Source organism: Pipistrellus kuhlii, unplaced genomic scaffold (assembly GCF_014108245.1).
Source record: "Pipistrellus kuhlii isolate mPipKuh1 unplaced genomic scaffold, mPipKuh1.p scaffold_m20_p_13, whole genome shotgun sequence".
Lineage (NCBI taxonomy): Eukaryota > Metazoa > Chordata > Mammalia > Chiroptera > Vespertilionidae > Pipistrellus > Pipistrellus kuhlii.
The window spans coordinates 12,526,564-12,552,684 of NW_023425438.1; the positions used below are offsets into that span (position 1 = coordinate 12,526,564).

General features: G+C 36.3%; 1 protein-coding gene across 3 annotated transcripts in view; it reads right to left on the reverse strand.

Annotated features, from left to right (window-relative positions):
* The window catches only part of BABAM2 (BRISC and BRCA1 A complex member 2), a 317,151-nt gene that overhangs the window by 246,930 nt on the left and 44,100 nt on the right, over nt 1-26,121 (reverse strand). For all 3 annotated transcript variants that reach the window (XM_045580572.1, XM_036434893.2, XM_045580573.1), the window contains one exon: nt 15,655-15,749. In XM_045580572.1, coding sequence (XP_045436528.1) covers nt 15,655-15,749 — 95 coding nt within the window. The remainder of the gene's footprint in view (nt 1-15,654; nt 15,750-26,121) is intronic.

The following is a 26,121-nucleotide window of genomic DNA, read 5'->3' on the forward strand; positions in this document are numbered from 1 at the left end:
CAGAATGTTCTTGATGTCAGCAGTTGGGATTGGTTGATTGTTTGATTGTTGATCCTCGTTATCAGATGACGCTTCCCTTTGAGCATTGTCCTGTTTCATTTCAACAGAAATCACCTTCCTGCTTTTTTTAGAAGCCATGATATAAAAAAAATATTGAGTTTAACTTAAAAGGACGACTGCCGTGATACGTGCGTGATTTAATTCGTAATGAAGAACGATTGCCGCGATACGTGCTTAAGTTAAGCGCAGTGACTAACGACTGCCTGCAGTGCCTGCGCGGAAGGATGCAATACAGTGGTGCCTCACACAACGAACTTAATTCGTTCCAGGAGCAAGTTTGTTATGCGAAAAGTTCGTTATGTGAAACGCGTTTTCCCATAACAATACATGTTAAAAAAAATAATTCGTTCTGTAGCATAAAATATGCTAAGATGACATAAAAAAAGATAATTTTTTTGTTATTATTTTTATTTAGATACATCATGATATAAAAAAAATATTGAGTTTAACTTAAAAGGACGACTGCCGTGATACGTGCGTGATTTAATTCGTAATGAAGAACGATTGCCGCGATACGTGCTTAAGTTAAGCGCAGTGACTAACGACTGCCTGCAGTGCCTGCGCGGAAGGATGCAATACATCGGCAGCGATCGTGGAAGCTCGGGCGAAGCGGTCGTGGAAGCTCGGGCAAAGCGGTCGTGGAAGCTCGGGCGACTTCGTTGTGTGAAACGAAGTTCGTTGTATGAATCATGAAATGAAGTTCGTTGTGTGCAGCGTTCGCTGTGCGAGGTGTTCTTTATGCGAGGCACCACTGTACATCGGCAGCGATCGTGGAAGCTCGGGCGAAGCAGTCGTGGAAGCTCGGGCAAAGCGGTCGTGGAAGCTCGGGCGACTTCGTTGTGTGAAACGAAGTTCGTTGTATGAATCATGAAATGAAGTTCGTTGTGTGCAGCGTTCGCTGTGCGAGGCGTTCTTTATGCGAGGCACCACTGTACTTTGATTACTGGCATGTATCTTGGGGCTATTCAATAAGCAGCAAGCACTGAGCTGAGAAAGGAGGCTTCACTGGCTCGTGAGTCTGTAAACAGGAGATATTTTTAACTCTCCTCCACCAGACTGGAACATAATCAGCACGTACACATTGTGCTGTGGTGTCATGAATGCTAGCCCCATGCCAAACCTGAAATGACCAGTAAACCTTTTACGGCTTTTACACATTCTCTCTCCAGACAGACTGAAAATTGGGCCCCCACAAAGCAGCTAGAGCAACTGCCTTCGAACTGTTTGTCAATTTAGCAATACATAGTGATTACACAATTTCATCTATTTTCACTTCCTTAAACACCATCCTTCTCCAGCCCCCAAAGCTATTCCTCAACAGTTATTTTAACTGTGGTGCTCCTCACAATTAATTTTTTAAAAGTATGTTCCAAATTATACAATCCAAACAGCCTTCCCTGGGTGTCAGGATAAATAATTATGACTAGAGACCCCTCCTATGAAATGCATGCACCTTAACAAAGCCCTTAAAGAATGAGGTTCTTTCTATTAATAAACATCACTTTTTGCTTTTTAATCTCATAACAGAAAGATATCAATACACCATCTTCAGTGACTAAGGAAGCCTACTATCTTCAGTAAGTACATGAAACCTTTTCCATCTACAGCTATAGTTCCCTTCCTGGCTATCAGCAGCATAGCTGGGAAAGCAGCTTAAAAAGACAGGTTCTCAGATCCTACCTTCTGAGGCACTGATTCCAAATGTTGTTGTGATGGGTTCTTAATATTAAGAAAGTATGGAGGGGTCCCAAATTGGCAGCCTCAGCCTGTAGTCACGCTTTCTTTGACCCACACAAAAAAATTTTACTTGAAAATCTTTAGACAAAACGTACACACTCCAGTAGGTCACAATCCCTACCAATTACTACCATTTCATACCTGTCCTTTCCACTCATTTGTACTATTTGACTGGCTCCTTCAGGCAACTGAATTTGCAACAACCAAATTAATATTTCAAGGCAGTTCCTACAGATATGTTTTAGTTCCTTTCATGTTTCTTTCACTTACAGTAGAGATATAAGGTGTTTTTTAGTGTCACGTAAGCAAAATGCAGCAGAACAAATGGCAAAAGTTCCTCAGGGTTTGAAAATGAAAAAGAAGAAAGTTCTATTCAGTTTACCCACTAATATTCATAAAGAATGACTAATTATCTGGCTGATATCGTTTCTTCATATTACCATCACTCTATTAACTATAAATTATCTGAGAACAGGGACAGTGTCTTACTCATCTTTGAGGAAGGGTTGCACTAGACATCATGGGCTATTCAAAGGAGGCACTCAAATTATTTGTCAAGTGAATGATCAGTACTATTCAATTCATTATAAACTAAGTTAAATACATTAAAGGATCCAAATTTTTTCCAGGGTCCATAGAAATACTGGCTACTAGAAGCCAAGATAATCTGTAGATAAGAGCAGAGTAGACAAAAGAAAACTGGAAGCAATTCTGAAAATATAATATTGCAATGTGACTAATTATAGCCACCAATAATTAAAAGAGACTTTACTTTGGTGAACACAGTACAGTATGCAAATAATGTTATTGAGGTATACACTTGAAACCTACATGGTTTTATTAATTAATGTCACCCCAATAAATTCAATAAAAAACTAAATTAAATAAAATGCTAAAAGAAGTTTGAAGTCTAAAAAATATTAGCTTAAAGGTATTTTAAGACAATTTCTTTATTTTACCACAGTTAAAATAAAAATGTAAAAGAAAAAAATCATACAAACAATTAAATTATCATGGCTTAATAGAAAGGTCAAAGAGGTACAAAATAGCACATTAAATCAGTTCTCAGTTCAAAAAAAAACATGAGAGAGATGTTGATCTTCCTGTTTTTCATAAACCATATAATTGTGCTTCCAGAAAACTACCAAGCATCTGCCTCTATGTAGCTATTTCTTTTAATCTTGGCACTCTCACAAGGAAATAGAGAGTATACTGTGCCAGGATCAGTATCTTCTCCAGCCAAAATCATTATGCCGTGGAGCCAATTTCCTCTTGGTAAATTTTGATCAAATTCTTTCAATTTGCAGCTTCCTTAGTGCTAGTAAATGGCTGCACATGTCACAAGTCATGTGCATATATGCTTAACAATATACAGTATACATGCATATATGCTTAACAATATACATTATAAATTTAAAGTAATGTATACACATCTGCACACAAGTAAACATATATCTATGTATGGAGCTGCACATATATATCCATGCATATCAGTTCTTATAAGTCTCTGTTTGACTGTCTTGTGAATACCACAATCACGAAGCCCATTTGAGCTTTCTTAATCCAGTGATAAGTCTCTGATAGCTAATAGTACTTTAGAATGCTGCATTAATCAACTCTACCATGTAGCTAAAATTTAATATTGATCAAGGTTAATACCAATAATTCTGTAAAGTTGTATACCTAAAACTTATATAATGTTATTAACCAATTTACCCCAATAAATTTAATTTTTATTTATAAAATAATAATCCTGATGCTACAGTCCCTCAAAAGTTTGAATCGATGAAAGAGAAACATCGACCAGCTGCCCCCTACTGGGGATGTGCCCGCAACCAATGTACATGCATGCCCTTGACCGGAATCAAACCTGGGACCTTTCAGTCCGCAGACCGACGCTCTATCCACTGAGCCAAACCGGTTTCGGTTACAAACATCTTATATTGCATTATCTTCTTAGAAAACAAAAAATCTCCCAAGGCATGTTGTAATACAGCACAAAAAGTTAGAGCACAATTTTATTTTTTTTTATTTTTTTTAAAGAAGATTCAAAATAAAAATGTAATTAGAATTATTACATATGAAAACATTCAAGAGAAAATATTTTCATGTAAAATCAATTAAAAAGTGCACATTCAACATATGAATTTAGATAAGTATCATGCATTCAGTATCTGTTAGTTATTTTTCAGGAAAAAAAACATTTTCTTTTTTTTTCTTTTTTTTTTACATTATTTAAATTTAAAATTTATTTATTATTTATTTATTTTTACATATTTTATTAATTTTTTTTGCCCCCCTCCCTCTTTCCCACACATCCCCTCCCTCCCCAGAGTTTTGTGTCCATTGGTTGTACTTATATGCAATGTATACAAGTCCTTCAGTTGATCTATTATCTCCTCCAGATCTTCCTCCCCTCCCCACTGTTATTTGACAGTCTGCCTGTTGCTTTACTTTTAGAGCACAATTTTAATAGTTATAAATTAATGTTTAATAAAATAACAAGAAAGTAAAAATAGTTCTTAGGCTTTCTTCAGGAAGTTAAAGTCATTAGGTTAATGGATAGTATTCCAATTGTTTGTTTTTAATCTTAAGAGTTTGAAATTATTATTACTGATTTTCTGATTCAGTAAAATATTGTTAAGGTTGCCTATTTTCTTCACTATGAACTAGATACACTTAAAACATAAATCTATAGCTAACATCAAAATTATTTCTATTCCATTCTATTCATATATCAATACAAACTCAAATGTTTGAAATAGTTATTTCATCTTTTCTTGACTCTAAAATGCTTTTAATTTTCCTGACTTCTAAAATGTTCTCAATCCCTAGTTAGGTATCACTCCTAAACCCAAATTCATTAAATCCAGAATAGGTAGGAGTTGAAAGTAAAACAAATGGTTAACTTGGACTTTTAAGATATTAAATTAGTTTTTTTAATTAAATCAAGCTTCACTGGGACAAACTTTGCATATTTTAAAATAATTCCCATAGGGGCTAACTCAGCTAAAGTTCATGTTAACATTGCAAAACACTTCAAAATTTAAAAAATAATATATCCTTTTAAAATACACCGTTAGACACCCAAATTATATATATAATCTATTTTTTAAATATATTTTATTGATTTTTTACAGAGAGGAAGGGAGAGAGATAGAGAGCTAGAAACGTCGATGAGAGAGGAACATCGACCAGCTGCCTCTTGCACACTGGGGATGTGCCTGCAACCAATGTACATGCCCCTGACCGGAATCGAACCTGGGACCTTTCAGTCTGCAGACCGACGCTCTACCACTGAGCCAAACTTGTTTCGGCTATAATCTATTTTTACCAATTAATTTTTTCAACTCTTAAAGGGCTCTTTTGATTTAAAAATGGGACTGCTGCTCACTGGTGTAGACTATTTCTGATACTGTAAGTAATTAATTGCCCTTCTTTTTAAAAATGTATAATAATCCAGACTATTTACTTTTCAATCTGGCTTCTTTATAAACGTTCCTGAAACATATTCAATAAATTACATTAAGTGTGTTAAGTGCTTTGCTTACAACAATATTGTGCTTCTATGGCATTTTCATCATTCAACAACTTAAAAACATGGTCTAAATGTATACAAGGTCTCCTGAGCCACTGTTAATTCAAGGCTACACACCATTGTGTGGTTAAATGACTACATCGGATCAGCATAAAAGTTGAGCTGGCACTTCACATTGCAGGTTTATATATCTTGGCTCTCCATAGCTTGTGTGGGGGCTGCAACCTGGCATAAAATTCTCAGCAGGATGCAGATAATTTTTCTGAAAAATGTTTTTAAATGGCTAAGGTTTTTCGCTTTTTAAAAATGTTGAAAAAAGCATACATTAAAACCAGGTTCAAAATATACAAGACTTTTTCCTTTTTGTTTTTCTAATTGTTTTTTTTCTTTAGAGAGAGAAAAAGGGAGAGGGTTAGAGAGATGGAAAATCGATGAGAGAGAAATATCCTGCAGGCCCCACACTGGGGACTGAGCCTGCAACCCTGGCATGTGCCCTGGCCTTAATCAAACCGTGACCTCCTGGTTCATGGGTCCCTGCTCAATCACTGATGAACACTAGCCAAGCGAGACTTTTTCCTTTTTAATATGCCTATTCTTTTAGATAAACCAAGAACAGCAAAATAGTCCCAAACCTATAGACTTTCAATAAGTACCAAAACCTCTCTCTTACATGAAATTAAGTGTGAATGTGCTGCTTCAAATCATAAAGGGAGCTAGAGGACTGCTTTGAAAACAAATATTTCCTAACCCTATAGTTATAATTATAGATGGCCCTTGTCATTTTGGCTTCCACACCTTCAATTTCATTTTCATTTTTCCATTCAAATTTTACTTTTTTATTCCTTACATCAGCCTTGTGACATAAGTACTAATATTAGCAGTTTTATCAATAAATAAATGAATGTTAGGAACCTTAGATAACATAATCTGCCTTGTAACCAATAGAGCTGAGACCAGAATTCAGCTCGGTCTCACCCATACTCTTTTTCAGTACCTATTGTCTCAGCCCTGGTTATACACTAGAATTGGCTTTCTAAAACCACTGATGCTGAAGCCCTAACCAAATGACTAAATTAGAATTTTTAAGAGATAGGACCAAGACTTAGGATATTTTCAGTTGTCCCCATGAAAGAATCATAGCATTACACACAGCACCATAAGAGAAAGAAGGATGGCAGACATGGTTGTTATGAAGTTATCTATTTGCAAAGCCAAGCTTCAATGCCATTTTCTTTTGTACCCTACAGGTAACCATTCTCCAATTCCAAATCAGTAAGCATCAAGAAAAAGTCACTTAATTTTAATATTTGTCTAGATGATGTGCATTGGGAACATAAATCCAAAAACCCACCAAAATGTGTAAGATAATTCCAATTAAAACACCCTCTAGATGATTTATAGTTTTATAACCTCTTTACTGCTCTCTCCCATTCGTTTCTGCATTGCTGATCTTTGAAAAGAGATTTTTTTTCCTTCTCCCAAAAGAATTTGAAAAGTTAAATTTTAAATGGTCATTGTTTTCATTCATCACGTTAAAGATATTATTAAAATGTCTTCTATTTTCCTTTGTGGCTATAAACAATCAGCTAACAGTCTAATGATCACTGTTTTGTTTTGTTTTCTCTGGCTGTTTTAAGTTTTTCTCATTGTGTTTGGTTTCCTGTAATTTTGCCATGATATATCTAGAAGTGTATTTCTTTCAGTACACCTGCTTAGAGCTAATTGGACTTGCTGAATCTGAGAAATTACAATGATTAATTTTCGTATGCTGGATATATTCAGTTCTTTCAAAACTATATTGCCTAAGCAATTGTCTGACCATCAGCCTGTTAGTTATGTCACACAATGACCACCAGGGGGCAAACACTCCAACCAGTAGAGAGAGCCGGATTCCTCACAGAATCGGCCATGGGTTAGTTGCTGCTGGGGCACTGATGGTCCTGAGTCTGTTTCACCTGCACCCCAAATCCAGAGATCGATTTCCACCTGATCCCCACAGGCCAGGCCGAGGGACCCCACTGGGCCTCTAGTTTTACTATAAAATATAACAAATATACTAGTAGGCATGGGTTCACAAAACCAAAATGTATAGCTCAATTAATAATAAATAAAACCAACACCCTAAGTTAACTAGCACATTCTACTCCCCAAATTATGTCCATGGACATGATGACCCAAGTGAGGCTAACAAATCTAACTCTAAGACTTTCATTCATGATGTCAGACTTTCTCTTCTAGTGTTCTGATGCTGGTTGAAGCTATTGGGAGACACTAAGGAGACCTGAGAACAATGCCAGCAGAGCAGAAGGCAAAGCAAAGCCCTGATGACATTGTTTGAGCCCTAAAACCAGTCATGCTCCAAGCTAACTTACCCCTGGTCTTTTTGGTTATGTGACTCAATAAATTCTCTTTTTACCTAAGCCAGTGTGGTTACATTTTCTGTCACCTGAATGCTACCAGTTTCTAACTGCTGCAATTCATCATGTAGCTTTCCTTTCTCAAGTATTTCTCCTTCATCCAAACTGTGTTACTTTTCCTTTGGACCAGCCTTTGAAACAGGTGGAGAATGTGAAATAACTTAGAGTTCCTGAGGGAGTATAATCAACAACTGTATATTTTTAAATGCATAATAAAAATTTGACTACCCTAAAAAAATGAATATACATACATGAAGTTTATAACTATTTCCAGAAGTGTACTTAACAGCAGATGGCTAAGAAATAAAAGCTTCAAACATTTCTGGAATCCTCAATACCAAGGGGAAAAACACCTTCAGGTCATAAACATCTCACAAAAGCTTCAATGTCTTTGTAAGCCATATATTTTTTAAAAGCAAAAGAACAAAACCTAAGGCTGAAGCAATTTCTTAAATCACAGCCTAACCTATTAATGAACAATATCTAGCTCTATATTCTAAATCAATTTCCACGTTGCCTCAATCTACCTCTGCATTTTCTACTATTTGCCAATGCAAACTCTCCTCCAAGAAAACTGGTTCACCCAGTGCTTTCATATGCCATCCTTGGTTTGTGATGATTCTCTGTAGCTGTCTTTGTGCCCATAGTGCCACCCCCTCTGTTCATCTTTGAAGCCCCTTCCTGCTTAACAACCTTCCTCCTCCAGAAGGCCTCAGATCACCACAGGCTTAAGAATCACTACTTCATCAGAACCCCTGTACCATTAATGTGGTATTTGGCATGTAGTCATTCATTAAAAAACAAAAACCTTAGCATATACTTACTAAGTTCCTGTACCACAAATAATAATAAAAGTACATAAACACCCAACACTTTGAGGAGAGTGGAAAGGATAGGAAGCAATAAGGAAAGACCAATGAGAAATGACCAACAAAAAACAAATAATTTTGAAAGCTGATTATTAAATTACTCCGCTGGATAAGCAAATTCTTAAGCTACCATGCTTCACACTCAACCCAGAACCTCATTTTCCCAAAAGCATTTTTACATTTTCAATCTAGTAAATCAAAACTAGCAACATCTGCTAAACGTTATATTTGCCATTGGATTTCAAAAATAACTTGGGTTGCCTTTTTTTCACTTGTCTTATGAGAGTGAACATTTTGAATGTACCTTGTTTGTACTTTCAAGATGTTCTGTTTTTCTACAACTGTGCTTTTAGAGCCTTGTTTATAACACAAGCCTTCAAAATTATATGTGTGTATTGCATATGTGTATATATTAATATTCCTTTCCTTAATCCAAAATTGACTATAATAGCAACATCTTTGGAAAAATAGATTAAATTATAAATCATCATTTTTAAACCAGGTCACTTCCACTGTCTCCTCTTAGGAAGTACATTTTACAAAGAATAATGACACCAATATTCTGCCTTCTTCATAAAATGTTTCCATGGCTGAGGAGTAAAAACAGATCATGGTAGAAGTACAAATAGAGTTTTTAATACATTAGTACCTAAACCAATTTTGCACTGAAATTTCTGATAAGTTTCTCATATTCACAGATAACAGTATAGTGATTACCAGAGGGAAAAGGGATGGAGGGTGGGGAAGAGGGTATAGGGGGATAAATGGTGATGGACAGAGACTTCACTTGGAGTGGTGAACACACAATACAATATATAGATGATGAACTATAGAATTATACACATGAAACCTATACAATTTTATTAATCAATGTCACTCCAATGAATTCAACTAAAAAGAACAAATAAACTACCTCTGAAAAGCAAGTGGAGTTATCGGCAATCTTACAAGACAAAATTTAAAATTTGAGATCTATCAGGGCAAAGATCCACGCTGTTTGGGTGATTTAATGTTTAAGAAATCCTAAAATATTTTAAAGACTAAGACTCTTAAAGGTGTCTGGGAATTGCCTGGCTGGTGTTTCTCAGTGGTTAAGCATTGACCCATGCACCATAAGCTCACCAGTTCGATTCCTGGACAAGGCACATGCCCAGGTTGCTGGCTCGATCACCTGTGGGAGTGTGCAGGAGGTAGCTAATCAATGTTTCTCCTCATCGATTTTCCTCTCTCTCTCCCTCCCTCTTTCTCTCTAAAAAATCAATAAAAACATTTTTTTTTAAAGTCTCTAGGAACATTGATCGCTCCAGACTCTTGGATGAAACCCTAAAGAGCTCTACCTAGGAACAGTAGTGAGCCAGAGGTAGCCAGACCCTGATCAAAGCTACAAACCAGCCAAACTCAGCAGAGTCCCTATCTGGATTAGGGTGATCTGCCAACATCTATATGCCTGTGAGAAGGGACAATGAACCTTCTCTCTAGAAGAAGATAGTATCATTTGGAGTTTCTATAGCTTTTTTAAAATATATTTTTATTGATTTCAGAGAGTGGATGGGGGAAAGAGGGATAGAAATATCAATGATAAGAGAGAATCATCGATTGGCTGCCTTCTGCACATCCCCTCCCTCCCTCTCCGCGCCCCCCCTCCACACACACACACACACACACATACACAGACACACACACACACACATTGGGGATTGAGTGTGCAACCCAGACATGTACTCTGACTGGGAATCAAACTGTGACCTCCTGGTTCATGGGTCGATGCTCTTCACTGGCCAGGCAGAGCCTCTATGTTTTTAACAGAACTGTCTGATGTTCATTCAAAACTATTAGAAATACCAAATACAATACCATATGGTTGATAACCAAAGAAAAAAGCAGGCAAAAAAAAAAATAGACCCAATAATATTCCAAACACTAGAACTGACTCATACAGACTTAGAAATAAGTATGATTAGCATATGCAAGAAAATAGAGAAAATTATAGATGAAAAGACAAGTTCACCAAAGAGTTTATGGAAAATAATCAAACAGAATGGAAAAATATTTTACTTAAAGTTAAGAATTCATTAGAGGGGTTTAATAGCAGATTAGACATGGCAGAAAACCATACACTAGAAGATAAGTTAGGCATTATCTACTTGTGCTAGTTATTCATTTATTGCCTCTCATCTCCCAAATCTACTTTTCTTTTTCCTATTTATGAAACTGAGGCTGGATCTTGTAAACATTTTTTCCTTTGCCAGCTGGTGTTTAGCTTGTCAATGGAAGTGATGAAGGGACAGTACAAGGCATAACAGAAGAGAAGTTTCTTATCCCAGTTCTGGTGCACTTTTCATAGCTGCTCCTAGGGTACAGCTGCTAGAAGCATGTAGGAGACCCCGTCGTGCTCACCCTTCTGCCAGTTTAACTGCACCCTGCCCTTTTCTACTCTCCAGCCTTGGCCAACCATGAAGTGCAGCCATGGGTGATACATGCTGAGTAGAGGTGCTGGGTAGGCCAAGCACCAGTTCTCTCCTGCAGCACCCCAAGTGAAGGTCTCAACCATCCATGGGCTTCAGCCACACCTTCTCCAGCCCAGAAGTCCGAGTCTCAGCATTAATGGTAAGGGGAGATGTGAGGAAGGATCTTCCAAGTTTGTTCCTTCCTGAGTATCCTCCCTTAGCCCTGGGGTAACTATTTCTCTATGCAATTGCTGTTTTTACATTCTTTAGAATTGTCTTCTGCTCCTTTAAACTGTTAATCTCTTATTCAATTTTCCTATTCAAATTACTAATATGGTTTCTGTCTCCTAACCGAAATCCAATTGATAAACTGTTTGTTTCATTTTAATTTTAACTTGTTTGTTCTTTCAAGATGTTCTGTTTTTCCACAATTGTGCTTTTAAAACCTTGTTTATAGCATATGCTTTCAAAATTATATGTGTATGCATATGTATATATATTAATAGTCCTCTCCTTAATTCTCTATACATGTGACCCAATAAGTCCACTCTTCAGCAAATACCCACCAGAAATGCATACATACTAGGATATTCACTGAGGTATGTACCACTCACAGGAGCACTATTCACAACAGCAAGAAACCAAAATAATCCAGATGTTGAACAATAACAATGGATAAAGAAACTGTGACATGTTCAACTTATATATTCAGTTTATATTGCTCAATACTATGAGCAATGAGCATACAACAACGAATTGTATTGTATAGGTGAAGTTCACAAATAAATGTTAAGTGAAAATGTTCAGACAGTTTACTCTTGGATGAAATGGCCACAGTGACGGAAGGGGGCATGAGTAGGGCCTCTGGACACTGGAAGTGTTCTGTTTCTTGATCTAGGAACTGGTCATGTGGTGTATTTACTTTCTGAAATTCGCCACACTATACACTTGTGATTTGTACACTCTTCTATAGTGTATTATTCTTCAATAAATTACACCAAAATATAGAGTACTTATAAACAATCGAATAATGTTTCTAAGTCCCTGGCACCTCCCAAATGTGGTTCTGATAACTGCTCCTCCTACACGACTCCACAGCACCCTGTGCATATACCTCTACCCAGCTCTTATATGTGGTATACATATACCACCCATGGCTGCAATTCTATGAACGTATCTGTCTTGCGTGCTATGTCCAGCTTGAACGCTAAAGATGAAACTTTTATAGGTCTCAAATGAGGCATTAATACTGTAGATACCTGAACAATGACGGAACACTCTATTTTAAAAGATATGATAGGTCATGGGCATGGAAGTGCACTAGGAGCATCACATATCTGGGCGGCATTTTTCAGCAGTGGGCAGTGCACTCCATACCAGCTTCACACATTCTTTGCATCTATTTCAAGTCTACAGGGCATAGGCACCATTTTGCAAGGACACATTCAAAAGATGTCTTTCTGCAGGTAGTACAGTGAAGAGCAGGGGAAGAGTAGTGACAAAGAGTTAGTACAATACTTCTTTCTATGCTAACATTCCACGCTAGCAGAACAGAGTCAAGAATTATACAACGTGGGCAGTAGCAGTAGCTCCCCCAACCTAAAGATGATTGTCTCAAAGACAAACTGCCTTCACCTTCTTCAAACTAGGAACTTAGATATCAGTGGTTCCCAAAATTGCTATGATTACAACATATTCCTCTCATTTAAATTTGTGATCCACCCTTCCTCCTTTATGCAACTTTATTCTAAATTAAAATGAATTATCATTATTTTCAGGGGAAATAATTTCACAATACCCTTTAAGGTAGCTAAATATACCACAGGGTATTGCAAAAACCAGGCTGAAAATCACTGCTTCAGAGCTTCTGTTAACTGATTTTTATGCCCCAAACTTCTCTAAAACTGAATCTTTTTTTTCCATTTTGAAATTATCATTAAAACATATTTTCTAGTTTCATAAACCAACAAGTCCCTTAAGGAATACAGAACCTTAAAACTACCTATTCCCCTAACAAACACGAATATAGAGGTATATATATTTGTATGCCTCTACACATCAGGTGCTCTTCTAGGTACTAGGATACGGCAGTGAACAAAACTAACTCCATTCTCTCATGCAGCTTCCATCCCAGTGAAAAGGTGCAAAATATCATTATGATGCACAGTCATCGGGGAAATGCAACCCAAAACACAGTGAGATACCACTTCATTCCCACTAGGATTACTATAATCGTAAAGACAGATAATAACTAACACCAGTGAGGATGTAGAAAACTGGAACACTTCTACACTGCTGGAGGGCATATAAAATGGTACAGGCACTTTGGAAAACAGTCTGGGAATTCCTCAAAAAACTAAACACAGAGTTAGCATTTAACTCGGCAATTCCACTCCTAGGGATATACTTAAGAGAAATAAAAATTTATCCACACAACAGCAATATTTATAACAGATGAAATATGGAAACAACCAAATATTCACCAACCAACAATGGATAAATAAAAAGTGGTAAATGCATACAATGGAATATTATTTGGCAATAAAAAAACAATTATATATGCTAATTGAAAATAGTCTCTACACAGTGCAATATACAGATCTTATAACGTAGAAACCTATATGTTCGTATTGATTAATGTCACCCCAATAAAGTTAATTTTAAAAAACTTAAAAAAACAGTATGCTCATGGAAAAATCAGTCACACACGTGCGCGTGCACGCACACACACACACACATTGTATAATTCCATTTATAAGAAATGTTCAAAGTAGGCAAATCCATATAGACATAATATAGATTAGTTATTGTCTAGAGGAAACAATAAGAAGTTTCTTTCAGGGGTGATGACAGTGTTCTAAATTTGACTGGTGATAGTTGCACGATTCAATGAATACACTAAAAATCATTCAGTACACACTTTAAATGGGAAAATTGCATGACATATAAATTATGTCTCAAGAAAGATGTTATTTTAAAAAAAGTTAAAGCTGTCCCAAACTGGAAAATGACCCTTCATTGGAAATAATGGGAAGCAAAGGCAAATTGCCTTCTATTGGGAATATTACTATAAAAGATTAATTAGTGATTCCCAATAGCAATTCAAACTAATGCATAAAAATTACTCAGAAAATTTAAATACTCTGGCTTCCTAAAGTATCTAACTCAGTATGCCCCTGGGTTCAGGAGTCTGTATTTTTAACAAGCTCCCTAAATTATCCTAATGTATATCAAAAGTAGGAACCATTAGACCACTAAAATTCTAACTCAGTGATTTATGATTCTCTGAAATCTATGAGAAATCTATCTCTAGATCTGGTATCTATCTAGTATTTTCCATTCATCTAAGAATTTCAAAGTCCTTAATAGCACTCACTTCCCTGAGTTACAATATAAACATTTGAGTTTAGAAAGAGGTGGCTTCATCTGATGAATTAGAACACCACATATTTGTATTAACCTATGTGTATCCTTTATTTAAGCTAATTCACTGTCTTCAGGTAAGCCCTTCAGCTCAATAATGGGATGAATATATAACACACAGCATCTACAGGAGCCATACCTAAACTATAATTTTTTTTAAAGTCAGTCAAAGTAACAGTTTTTTGGTAATTATTAGAAATTTAGCAACAAAACCATCCTACTCCTGCCAACTATATTTTTACAACTGTGTTATAAAATTTAAGATAATGCTTTAAGTTTGAGTTAAAACTTCCTATTTAATACTTCCCCTTTTAAAAAGGGAGGGGGGCAAGATTTTTGAGTAAGTCATCAAAACTCTAAGTTACAAAACGTAAATGAGACCAAAAGTTCCAAAATCCAAAACTAAGAACATAGTTTTGAACAACAACAAAACTTCTTATATTAGAGGTACCAAGGCAAAATCAAACTTGGTAAGGAAAGAGACATTTTGTCTCATCAGACATTTTTAAACAAAATGGCATGTTTTTCTCCACCAGCCATGCAAAGCACACCAAGTTTATATAAACCTTATGTGCTCTGACAAGTCCCACCCGCCTCCCCTTCTCTGCCTTCATTCCAGAGACATCTTTCTTTATCTGCGAAGCTTTGGGTCTTGTGGACTTAATCTGGTCTTTACCCTTCTGATAATAATACTGAGATAATATGGATTCAAGTCCAAATTTAACACTTTCACTTATATTACAAAAAAACAAAAAAGGCGTCTCAGCCAAAAAACACTCCTCTCACAAGCCCTGTGATGAAGTGTTCGTGAACATTAGAAAATTGATTGCAGGCATGAAATATTAAGTTAAAACAAAGAAAATGTTTTCAGCATGTCTCAAGCTGCAGTAAAAATATTTTAACCAATATGCTAGAGACTTTCATTAATTCAAAATAGACTGAAAGTAAAGCTGCAATGAAAAAATAAAAACACCTCTTACTTAAATTCTTTTAGCTCATAAAGAGTTGTACCTACTTCCCAAAACAGGAAAAAAAAAAAAAAAAAAAAAAAGTGGTGGAAAAAGTCCATGTTTGGCAAATTTAACTATTAAGCAATTGTCAAAAGCTAATTTTCTTTTCTTTCAACAAATCAAGAATATCCAAATGAGCCTGCAGTTACTCACATGCAGTGCCGAGGGGTCTGGCAGGAATTCGGCATCTTCTCCAAAGATAAAATCAGGGGGCAGCTCTGGGTATTGGGCATTGAAAATTATATCCCCTGAAATAAAAGAAAATGTCAGACCCTTCTCATGTCCTTGTTAAGGTATAACATTCTGAGGAATGCACCAGAAAAACTTCTGGAAGACGTTTATGTTAGACAAAAAAAAATTTGAAAAACACTTTCCGAATGATTAATTCTCGAAACAAAAGAACTGATATCCTCTTTCAAATTAACATACACAACATGAATCAAAAAAATGTTAATCTCCTAACACACTATAAATATAAATACACAGTAGGAAGGTTAAACAGCCACATATAAAATACATGGAGATATTTTTGTAGGAAATGATACTGTCCAGTCACTGCCTGCTAATTAACAGGCCTTGAACGAGGGCTGATGCTGTAAAGATACAGTGCTTTCCTGCAAGAAATTAAACATATAGACCTTTGGTATAATGGAAAGAACATTTAGCTTGGAGTAAAAAAAGTCATGTTTATAGGCATAAGGTCTCCTAATTATTCAAATCATCTTGGGCAAGTTGTAAGTTCTTTACATTTCAGTTTCCTCATCAGTAGAAGTAGGGTGTAAGATCACTAATTTCACAGATTTGTAATGAGGATAAAGAGACAACCACATGTGAGGATAAAAGATCACCATGTACTAGCATGGTGTCTGGTATATAGCAAGCACTCAATAACTGATAAGGGAATACTAGTGTTGTTATTACTAGTATTATTTTGAAACATGACAAATTACAAAGTCTCCTTAGCAAATTTGTGTTGTAAATTCTCTGTTCCTTTCCTGTCTCCTCCTTTAGCTCCCTTTTTGTTCCCTCCACTCACCCCAAGAATCAGTCCTCACCATCCTGCTTATTCAAATAAGCAGATTAGTATGTCAATAATCTAACACATACTGGGTTCTAGTATATAAGAGTATGTATACTTGTGTACTTGCATACCATATATCCATACACACACATACAGTTACATCAGCCCAATCATTTTTACTGCTTAAACAATATCTTCATGGTGATAACCAAATTTAAACATTCAGACTTCAGTTCTCATTTGAGCCTTTCTACTTCTATGTACTATGTATTTCAATGTCAAACTCCACAAGTCTAAAAACATGCTCCTCACTGTTCCTTTTCTCATCCCTCTGTTCCCCTAGCTGATTTCCCTATCTCTAGGAATGGCACTGCTATTCCTTAACCATCATGCTGAAGCTTTGGTATCATCTTCAACCCTACCTGTACCCTTTATATTCATAGAAAACAAAATGTTTATCATATGGATATGTCCCACAGCTCAGAGCTCTATCCAGGCCCAGGTAACCTAGTCCATACATCCATGCATCCAAGGAACAAACATTTAAACTCTGCTCTAAGCTCTATGCTAGGCATTAAAGACCAAGCAAAGAACTCTGCTCTTGAAGAGTTGCCAGGACTAGAAAAATTCAGTTATGACCATATCCTCTTAAATGATCTACTAATACCATTTTCCCCCCATAATACATACTATCACAAAGTAAATCTTGAAGTACTGCTTTGCCCCAAAACTTCCTAGCTAAAAAAAAAATCTAATTGATTTCTGATGTTAAATGGAGTGAGGGCAAGCTTTTCCAACTGGCATTAAGGCTTCCAAAATACAATGTTCCTATTTATTTTTCCATTCTTCTCTCTATTTACAAGCCAATACCTATTTTTTTCTTCCAGTTGATATGATCCACTCACTGACCTTCAAATACTATGACATGTAGTTGAAATGCTCTTACCCCTTCCTCAGTTCTTACCCATCCTTTACAAGCCCACTTAATTATCTTTTCTTGCATAAAGGGTTCCCTAATAAATTCAGAACTGATCATTGTTCCTTATGAAATTCAGCAACACTATTTGGTTATGACATTCACTTGAGTATTGAAATATAGTCATATTATTTTTATTGTTTCATTAATTTTTAAAATTCATAATAAACACACCCTATAATGTGAGCACTGTGATACACACTGTATCAATACAAAGATGGTTATCCTCAAGGAGCTTACAGTTTGTGAGAGAGACAAGACTTAAACTTGATCTTCCTAAATATCTTAAGCATTCAGAAAACATACATACTCTTATATTTATTTCATGTCTCTGACAAAGCAAAATGCAACACATATAGAATAGATTCAAGAAATGCTCAATATATGAAGGAAATTCTATTCTCTACACTGAATATCTAAAGTAAAGATCTCCACAGTAAAGAATAAAGTATAGAAAAGTTATTACTTCTACCACTTTCTGTAAAGAATAAATTTGAGCAAGAATATATCCTTCAGAAGTTGGGTTTAGAATTACATTATCAAAAGTTAGTACCAAAAGAAAAGTTGGTACAGCCCTAGCTAGTGCTGCTCAATAGTTAGAGCATTAGCCAGCCCACCAAAGGGTCACAGGTTAGCTTCCCAGTCAAGGGCACATACCTGAATTGCAGGTTCAATCCCCAGCCCCAGTCGAGGTGTTTGCAGAAAGCAACCAATTGATGTGTCTGTCTCACATCAATGTTTCTCTTTCTTCTCTCTCTCTCTCTCTCTCTCTCTCTCTCTCTCTCTCTCTCTCTCTCTCTCTCTCTCTCCCCCCTCTCTCTCCCCTCCCCCTCTGTTTTTCCCTCCATCCCTTTCACTCTCTCTAAAATAAAAATCAATGGAAAAAATATATTTGGGCGAGGCTTAACAAAAAATAAAAGTTACTACAATCATTCCCTTCATCCAACCCACAATCTGGTTTTCAACTATATCTATTATGAGTTATAAAATTTCTTCAAATCTGCCAACTATAAAACATTAATCCAAGCCAAAATGAAGAAGAACTAGTGAAAACAATACAAATGCCCTGATTACTCATTCTTATTTAACTACACCCAGCATGAACAATTCCTTAGGAGGACATGTACATTAGGATACTTTTTCAAAATCTCTATGGCTGGCTTACTTTAGTGACCTTTAGAAAAAATTTCATGAAGTTAATAAAGCAAAGGCATTACAGTTTTGGAAAAAGCTAAGCTACAATCCATTGTGCCTCAATGATCAGAAAATAAATACCATGCTAAATTCCAATAGAAGCAATTTTATTATTTTTGTTTCTACTGAAGACACAAAGCTTGATTTTCAAATTCTCAGAGGAGCATTGTCAGTAATACATAGTATTTCCAAACTACCAAAAATTAAAAATCTGATCCAAGGATATTCACTCTTGCCAATTCTATTCAACATTGTACTGCAACTTCTAGCCAGGACATTTAGGCAAGAAAAATTAATAAATGGCATCTAGATTGGATATAAAATAAAAATAAATAAAAAATAAACTATGAAAACCAATAAGTTCAGCAAGGTTTACAAAATACAAGGTAAATTTATAAAATCAATTGTATTTCCATACATTATCAATAAATAATCTAAAATGAAATTAAGAAAGCAATTTTATTTACAACAGCATAAATAAGAATAAAATACTGAGGAATAAACTTAACAAAAGAAATGTAAGATTGTATGCTTAAAAACTACAAACATTGTTGGAAAATGTTAAAGACACCTCAATAATAAAAAGACAACCCCAATTTAAAAATGGACTAAGGGTTTAAATAGCTATTTTAAATAGCAAAGTAGATATTCAAATGGCCAACAAATATATGAAAAAATGCTCAACATCATTAATTATTAATAAAATAAAAATCAAAACCACAATGAGATACCACTTCAAACCTAGTATGATGGCTACAATCAAAATGACATAGAATAATAGATCTTGGTGAGGATGTGAAGAAACTAGAACCCTCATACACTGCTGGTGGGAATCAAAATTGGTACCACCACTTTGGAAAACAGTTTGGCAGTTCTTCAAAATGTTAAACACAGAACCTTATGACCCACCAATTCCACTCCTAGGTATATACTCAAGAAAAATGAAAACATGTTCACACAAAAACTTGCACATGAGTGTTTATAGCAGCACTATTCACACTGACAAAAGTAGGGGGGAAAAACAATGTCCATCAACTGAAGAATGGATAAATAAAATGAGAGATATGTATGTCATTCAGTTATTTTTAAAAAGGTACTGTTATATGCTACAATGTGGATGAACCTTAAAAATGTTATGCTAAGTGAAAACAGTCAAACACAAAAGGCCACATATATTGTACGATTATTGTATAATTTCATTTACATGAAATGTCCAGAATATGTAAATCCATAGAGACAGAAAGTAAATTAATGTTGCCTGGGGCTGGAAAAGGAGGAAATGGGGAGTGGCTGACTGCTAATGAGTCCAAGGTTTCTTTTTATGGAGATAAAAATGTGGTGGAAGAGTGCTGAAGGTTGCACAACTTTGTGAATACATTAAAAATCACTGAATTGTGAACTTCAAAGAAAGAATTGCATGATATGTAAATTAAATTTCAATAAAGCTGTTTTTTTTATGTGATACAAAAATTTGTCCTCCTTTAATCTTAACTTAAATGTACTAGAAAATAATTTATTCAATGGTTCTGAATAAATTTATTTTTTATAAATAAAATCATCTTGAAAGTGCAATTAGAGAATTCTCCCATTTTTAAAACTCTGAAATGAGCTCTTTTTAAAAACAAAGAATATTTTGATAATATTCTCTGAATACTTTAAAGATCTTTCATTTTCAAGAAGTTCCCATATGGATCCTTTTAAACAACAGTACTGGGGAAGTTAATTTCTTTCTTTCTTTTCTTACTTTAGTTGATAATTTTATATTTAAAGCAGCTAAAAGTATTTGACTATACAATACTTTTTAAATAAAAGATGTATTCCAAATTAGCACACCCTCAACTGGGAGGATTTTTTTAGAGAGAAAGAGAGAAGTTACTATAATATGTATAATAAAAACATCATATAGGTATTTTTCAAAAAAAGTAAATTTAAATACCTTTTAGAATCTCACTCTTACATTTCAGAATTTCTCAAACTCTTACCTTCAACCTCTAAGGTCTCCTGAAACACTGTGCTCAACATCTATAGCCTCTTTGCAATAAAATGTGTCATTGTTTTCTTGCAATGGAGAACAGTCGGTAAATCAGTCAAGAACATTATTAAAAACCACGATGCACAGATGCACGTACTGGACACTGGGGGAGCGATATGGGAAAGAGAAAACACAGCACCTGACCTTAAGGCAGAGATGGTGGAGAAAAGACCAACACAAATCATATAGGAAAGCAATAGCCTCACATTTCCTTTATTTCACCCTGGAGAAGATGAAAGGAACACAAAGTACAGACTACTCAGATACTGCTTATTTCAACTTTCCAGTAAAAAGAAGAGTAGGCAGGAGGACAAAGAAATAAAAGTAGGATAGGGGGTGACATAGGTGAGGTTAAAAAAAAAAGATACAAAACACCTAAAATGTCTAGCAGTTATGATCAACTAAAAACAAAATGGTAGTTTCAAGTTTTATTTTTCATCACTCCCTGAAAATGTCCGGGCTACAATACTGGGACCAATGCTTCATAATATGACACATTCATGAAATCACAGAAATTCCAAAACAAAAAAGAGTTGTTACGTATATTAACACAGCGTTTTTCAATAGCTGTTCCGCAGCACACTAGTGTGCCGCAAGATGTTACCTGGTGTGCCGTAGGTGCAGACAAGACAAGAATTTTATAATTTTTCACTATTTTGTTTACTTAATATTTCATAATAAAGTAATTATAAAATACTTTCTTTGTGTTTATTTGATTCCTATTCAAGAGAATTACTTTATATATAGTCAATATAGGCACAGAGTTAAATTTTTTAACATTTTCTAATGGTGGTGTGCCTCGTGATTTTTTTCATGAAACAAGTGTGCCTTTGCCCAAAAAAGGTTAAAAAACACTGTATTAACATACTTCAAGGTAGTTTTTATTTACACACCTGTGCCTTAGAAGTTGACAATTTTAATATATTCTATTTTATTTCGGAGAGGAAGGGAGAGGAAGAGAGAGATATTGGGTCGGCAACTACGTAATTGCGGATTTTTTAAAGAAAATCAAAGACAATTTTTTCATGGAACTAAATAACTTTATTCTGTAATGTATTGCCCATTTTGATCAATGACCTTTTGCCATCTTTCAGGCAGCATCATAATCCCACGTTCAAAAAACTTCTGGTTTTTATTAGCAAAAAACTGAATCAGGTACGATTTGACATCATCATCATTTTTGAAATTTTTACCATTCAAGGAGTTTTGTAAAGATCGAAACAAAAAGTAATCAGATGGTGCAAGGTCAGGACTATATGGTGGATGTGGCAAAACATCCCAACCAAGCTCCGTTAATTTTTGCCGAGTGACCAAAGATGTGTGTGGCCTTGCATTGTCATGATGGAATACAACACCTTTTCGATTTGTCAATTCGGGCCGCTTTTCTTCAACTGCATTGTTTAATTTCGTTAGTTGTTCAATGTAGACATCAGAATTGATCGTTCGGTTGGGTGGTAAGAGTTCAAAGTAGATAATTCCTTTGTAATCCCACCAAACTGATAACAAAACCTTCTTTTGATGAATATCAGCTTTTGATGTTGTTTGAGTTGGTTCACCTGGCCTGCTCCACGATCTTTTCCGCTTGATATTGTTGTAAACAACCCATTTTTCATCGCCAGTTATCAGTCGTTTTAAAAATGGATCATTTTCATTACGTTTCTTTAGCATAGGGGTGTCGAACTCAATCAGAGAAGGGGCCAAAATCTAAAATCCAGCCTAAATCGCGGGCCGAATGGTTTACTGAACAGTCATAAACTATCATTGTGATGGAAACGCAGCGCAGTGCAGTGATGACAGCGCGGTGCGGGCCACATTGCAAGGCCTGGCGGGACAGATTTGGCCCTCGGGCCTTGTGTTTGACACATGTGCTTTAGCAAATCGCAGCTGCTAATGCGTTGCGTTAACTGTGATTCTTTCAGTTCGTGAGGAACCCATGTATCGAGTTTTTGAACATAGCCAAGTTGTTTTAAGTGATTTTCAATGCATGTATGTGATAGATACATGAAGCTTCTCTGCAATCTCACGTGTTGTACTGTGACAGTCCGAATTGATTATTGCTTTGATTAGGGCATCATCAACTTCAACTGGACGACCAGAGCGTTTTTCATCTTTGAGTGAAAAATCACCAGAACGAAATTTGGCAAACCAATTTTGACACTGCCGTTCTTTTAAGGCTTTGTCACCATAAACAGCACATGACTTTTTATGAGCTTGCGATGCGTTTTTCCCTTTGCGGAAATAAAAAAGCAAAATATGACAAAAATGTTCCTTTTGATTTTCCATTTTTCAACAAACGCCAAACGAAAACTACAAAACAGATCAAAAAACTTTTTTTACTGATTAACAGCTGAATAGCCAACTATCAAATAACAAAATGTGTTTTACATTTGTACTACGTCTGCAAACCTAAAAATTCAACTGAAGCCATATGTGTAAAACCCGCAATTACGTAGTTGCCGACCCAATAGAAACATCAATGATGAGAGAGAATCGTTGATCAGCTGGCTCCTGCACATCCCACACTGGGATCAAGCCCACAACCTGGGCTTGTGCCCTGACTGTGATCCTTGTTTATAGGTCAACGCTCAACCACTGAGCCACTCCAACTGAGCTAGAAGCTGACAATCTTTAGAGGATATCAACATCATCTCAGGAAGGCCCCATCCCAGATTGCAGAGTGAGCCATTATCCTGATCCCAGTCACAGAAGGAACACAGCTTGTCAAAGACTCCTATCCCTATTCTTATCACTGGAATAGTATTTCCCTTAAAATGTGAGAGAGTGTGTGTGTGTGAGTGTGTGTGTGTGTGTGTGTGTGTGTGTGTGTGTGAGTGTGTGTGTGTGTGTGTGTGTGAGTGTGTGTGTGTGTGTGTGTGTGTGTGTGTGTGTGTATGTGTGTGTGTTAATCCTCACCAGAGGATGTTTTCCCATTGATTTTTAGGGAGAGTGGGAGAGAGGAAAAGACAGAGAGAAACATTGATGTGAGAGAAACATATTGACTGGTTGCCTCCTGCACGAGCCCCACCAGGGTCTGGGCTGCGGAGGATCCTGCAACCAATGTACATGCCTTTGACCAGAATCAAACCCAAGACCCTTTGTTCCACAGGCTGATGTTCTATCCATTGAGCCAAATGGGCTAAGGTCTACCTTAAAGTTTAAATAACTGCCAGGAAAATACAGTTTCAAAGAAATAACTCACATGGTAAATAACTGGAGTTTTGCCAATGATGGAAGAATTATTTCTCAGTTGCTACATAAAATGGTTATTTACTAAAACTCCCAAGTATAGAAAGTAAGCATCAGACAAGAATCTTGTGGAAATGCCAGCTGAAGGGGATTCTCAATGGGAAGGTGGATTCAAACAATAATTTGACAAAAGACTTCAGAGAGGTGACTCATTGCCAAGTGTTCTAACTCTTGATAGTGTTTCCTTATACTGAAATTTAATCTCTCTTTCTCTTAAAATTTCATCTACTACTTCTTAGGAACTTATGGGAAAATTCTAGTTTCACTTTAATATCATAGACCTTCTACTCCCTTTACAGGCAGCTCTTGTGACCTCTCTTTCAACCCCACCGTGAGTCATATCTTGACCAGGCTAAATACCCCAGTTTCTTTCACTATTCCTCATATGATGTGGTCTTAGTTTCTTTTATCATCCATTCCTCTCTTCTCTGCCGGTGTACTAGTTTTGTGTAAATCCTCTTAGAGAATAATACCCAGAACTAACCATAATCTAAAGAGCACAGAATCAAGTTCAAAAATCCATGCCTTCATTTTAGATACTAACCTTCTATTAAAAAAATACCACTGGAAATTGAAATAGCTCATTCTTTGGCAGACACATCAGTGTTGACTAGTATTAGGCTTCCTATCAACTAAGAGCCTCAAGACTTTTATTACATACTAGAGGCCCGGTGCATGAAAATTTGTGCACTTGGGGGGGTCCAGTCTCTCAGCCTGGCCTGCACTCTCTCACAGTCCAGGCCCCTCAGGGAATGCCCATCTGCCAGCTTGGGCCCATTCCCCAGGGAAACAAGCCTAAGCTGGCAGTCAGACATCCCTCTGGCAGACCGGGAGCCCTGGGAGGATGTCTGACTGATGGCTTGGGAGCGCTAAGAATATCCAACTGTGGCTTAGACCCAGGGGGAGCAGGCCTAAGCCACAGTTGGACATCCTCAGCACTGCCAAGGAGGTGGGAGAGGCTCCCACCACTGCCACTGTGCTCACAGCCATCAGCCCGGCTTGTGGCCAAGTGGTGCTCCCCTGTAGGAGCACTCTGACCACCAGGAGCAATCTCCTGTGTTGAACATCTGCCCCCTGGTGGTCAGTGCACTTCATAGTGACCAGTCGTTCCACCATTAGGGTCAATTTGCATACTACCCTTTTATATAGGAGGATACACTGTTGTTAAGTCACATAGTCTTCATTTTTCTTTTCTTTTTTTTAATTTTTTTTTTTTTTTTTTTTAGTCTTTATTCTTAAGTTGGACACCAAAACTTCAGAATGTACTTCAGGGTTTTTAATTTGTCCCTATTATATATTTCAGTCTTGTTAGATTTACCTCTCTGTTTACAGCTCAACATAGAATTCTTAGATTCTATTCCAATTTGGGGTTGACACTCCCGTTTTCAAGTTGTAAACAGATAGGCTGAACATGCTTCTAGAAAACTCTCTCTCTGGCAGACTGAGTTCAATTAATCAGTACCTCATGGGTACAATCGTTTAAATAATATTTACCCAATAATACTACAAACCTAGAACATTCATTACAAGAATACCACAAAGAAATTTATCAAGTCCTCAAAGATGTACTCTGCTTTCCTACAAATTCAGAAATAGTGCCAATGATTCCATTATATAGCACCCTTTATGTCTTATGAGTTGGAATTTCTTTTCCTATATCAAGGAAAATAATTATGTTATCTGAGAATTGAGATAATTTGTATGACACAGACCCTCAAGAAATATCTGTTAAAAAAAAAAAAAAAAAATGATGATCCTGGCCAGTGTGACTCAGTGGTTGAGTGTCGACCAATGAACCAGGCTGTCATGGTTCGATTCCGGTCACGGACACATGCCCAGGTTGTGGGCTCAATACCAGTGGGAGGCATGCAGGAGGAAAGTAATGGATGATTCTCTCTCATCATTGATGTTTCTATTTCTCTCTCTCCCTCACCCTTCCTCTCTGAAATCAATTAAAATATATATTTTTAAATATAAAAGTGGGGGAGATTAAATGCACATCATTTACAGTGGCCTCCTTTCCACATAAGACTTCCTTCTATCAAACCCCTATCTCTAGACTGAGACCACATCTAATCTTTCTTTGCATCTCTAGTATCTAAGGCTATGCTGCACAACAGAAATATATTTCATACACATAATTCAAAACTT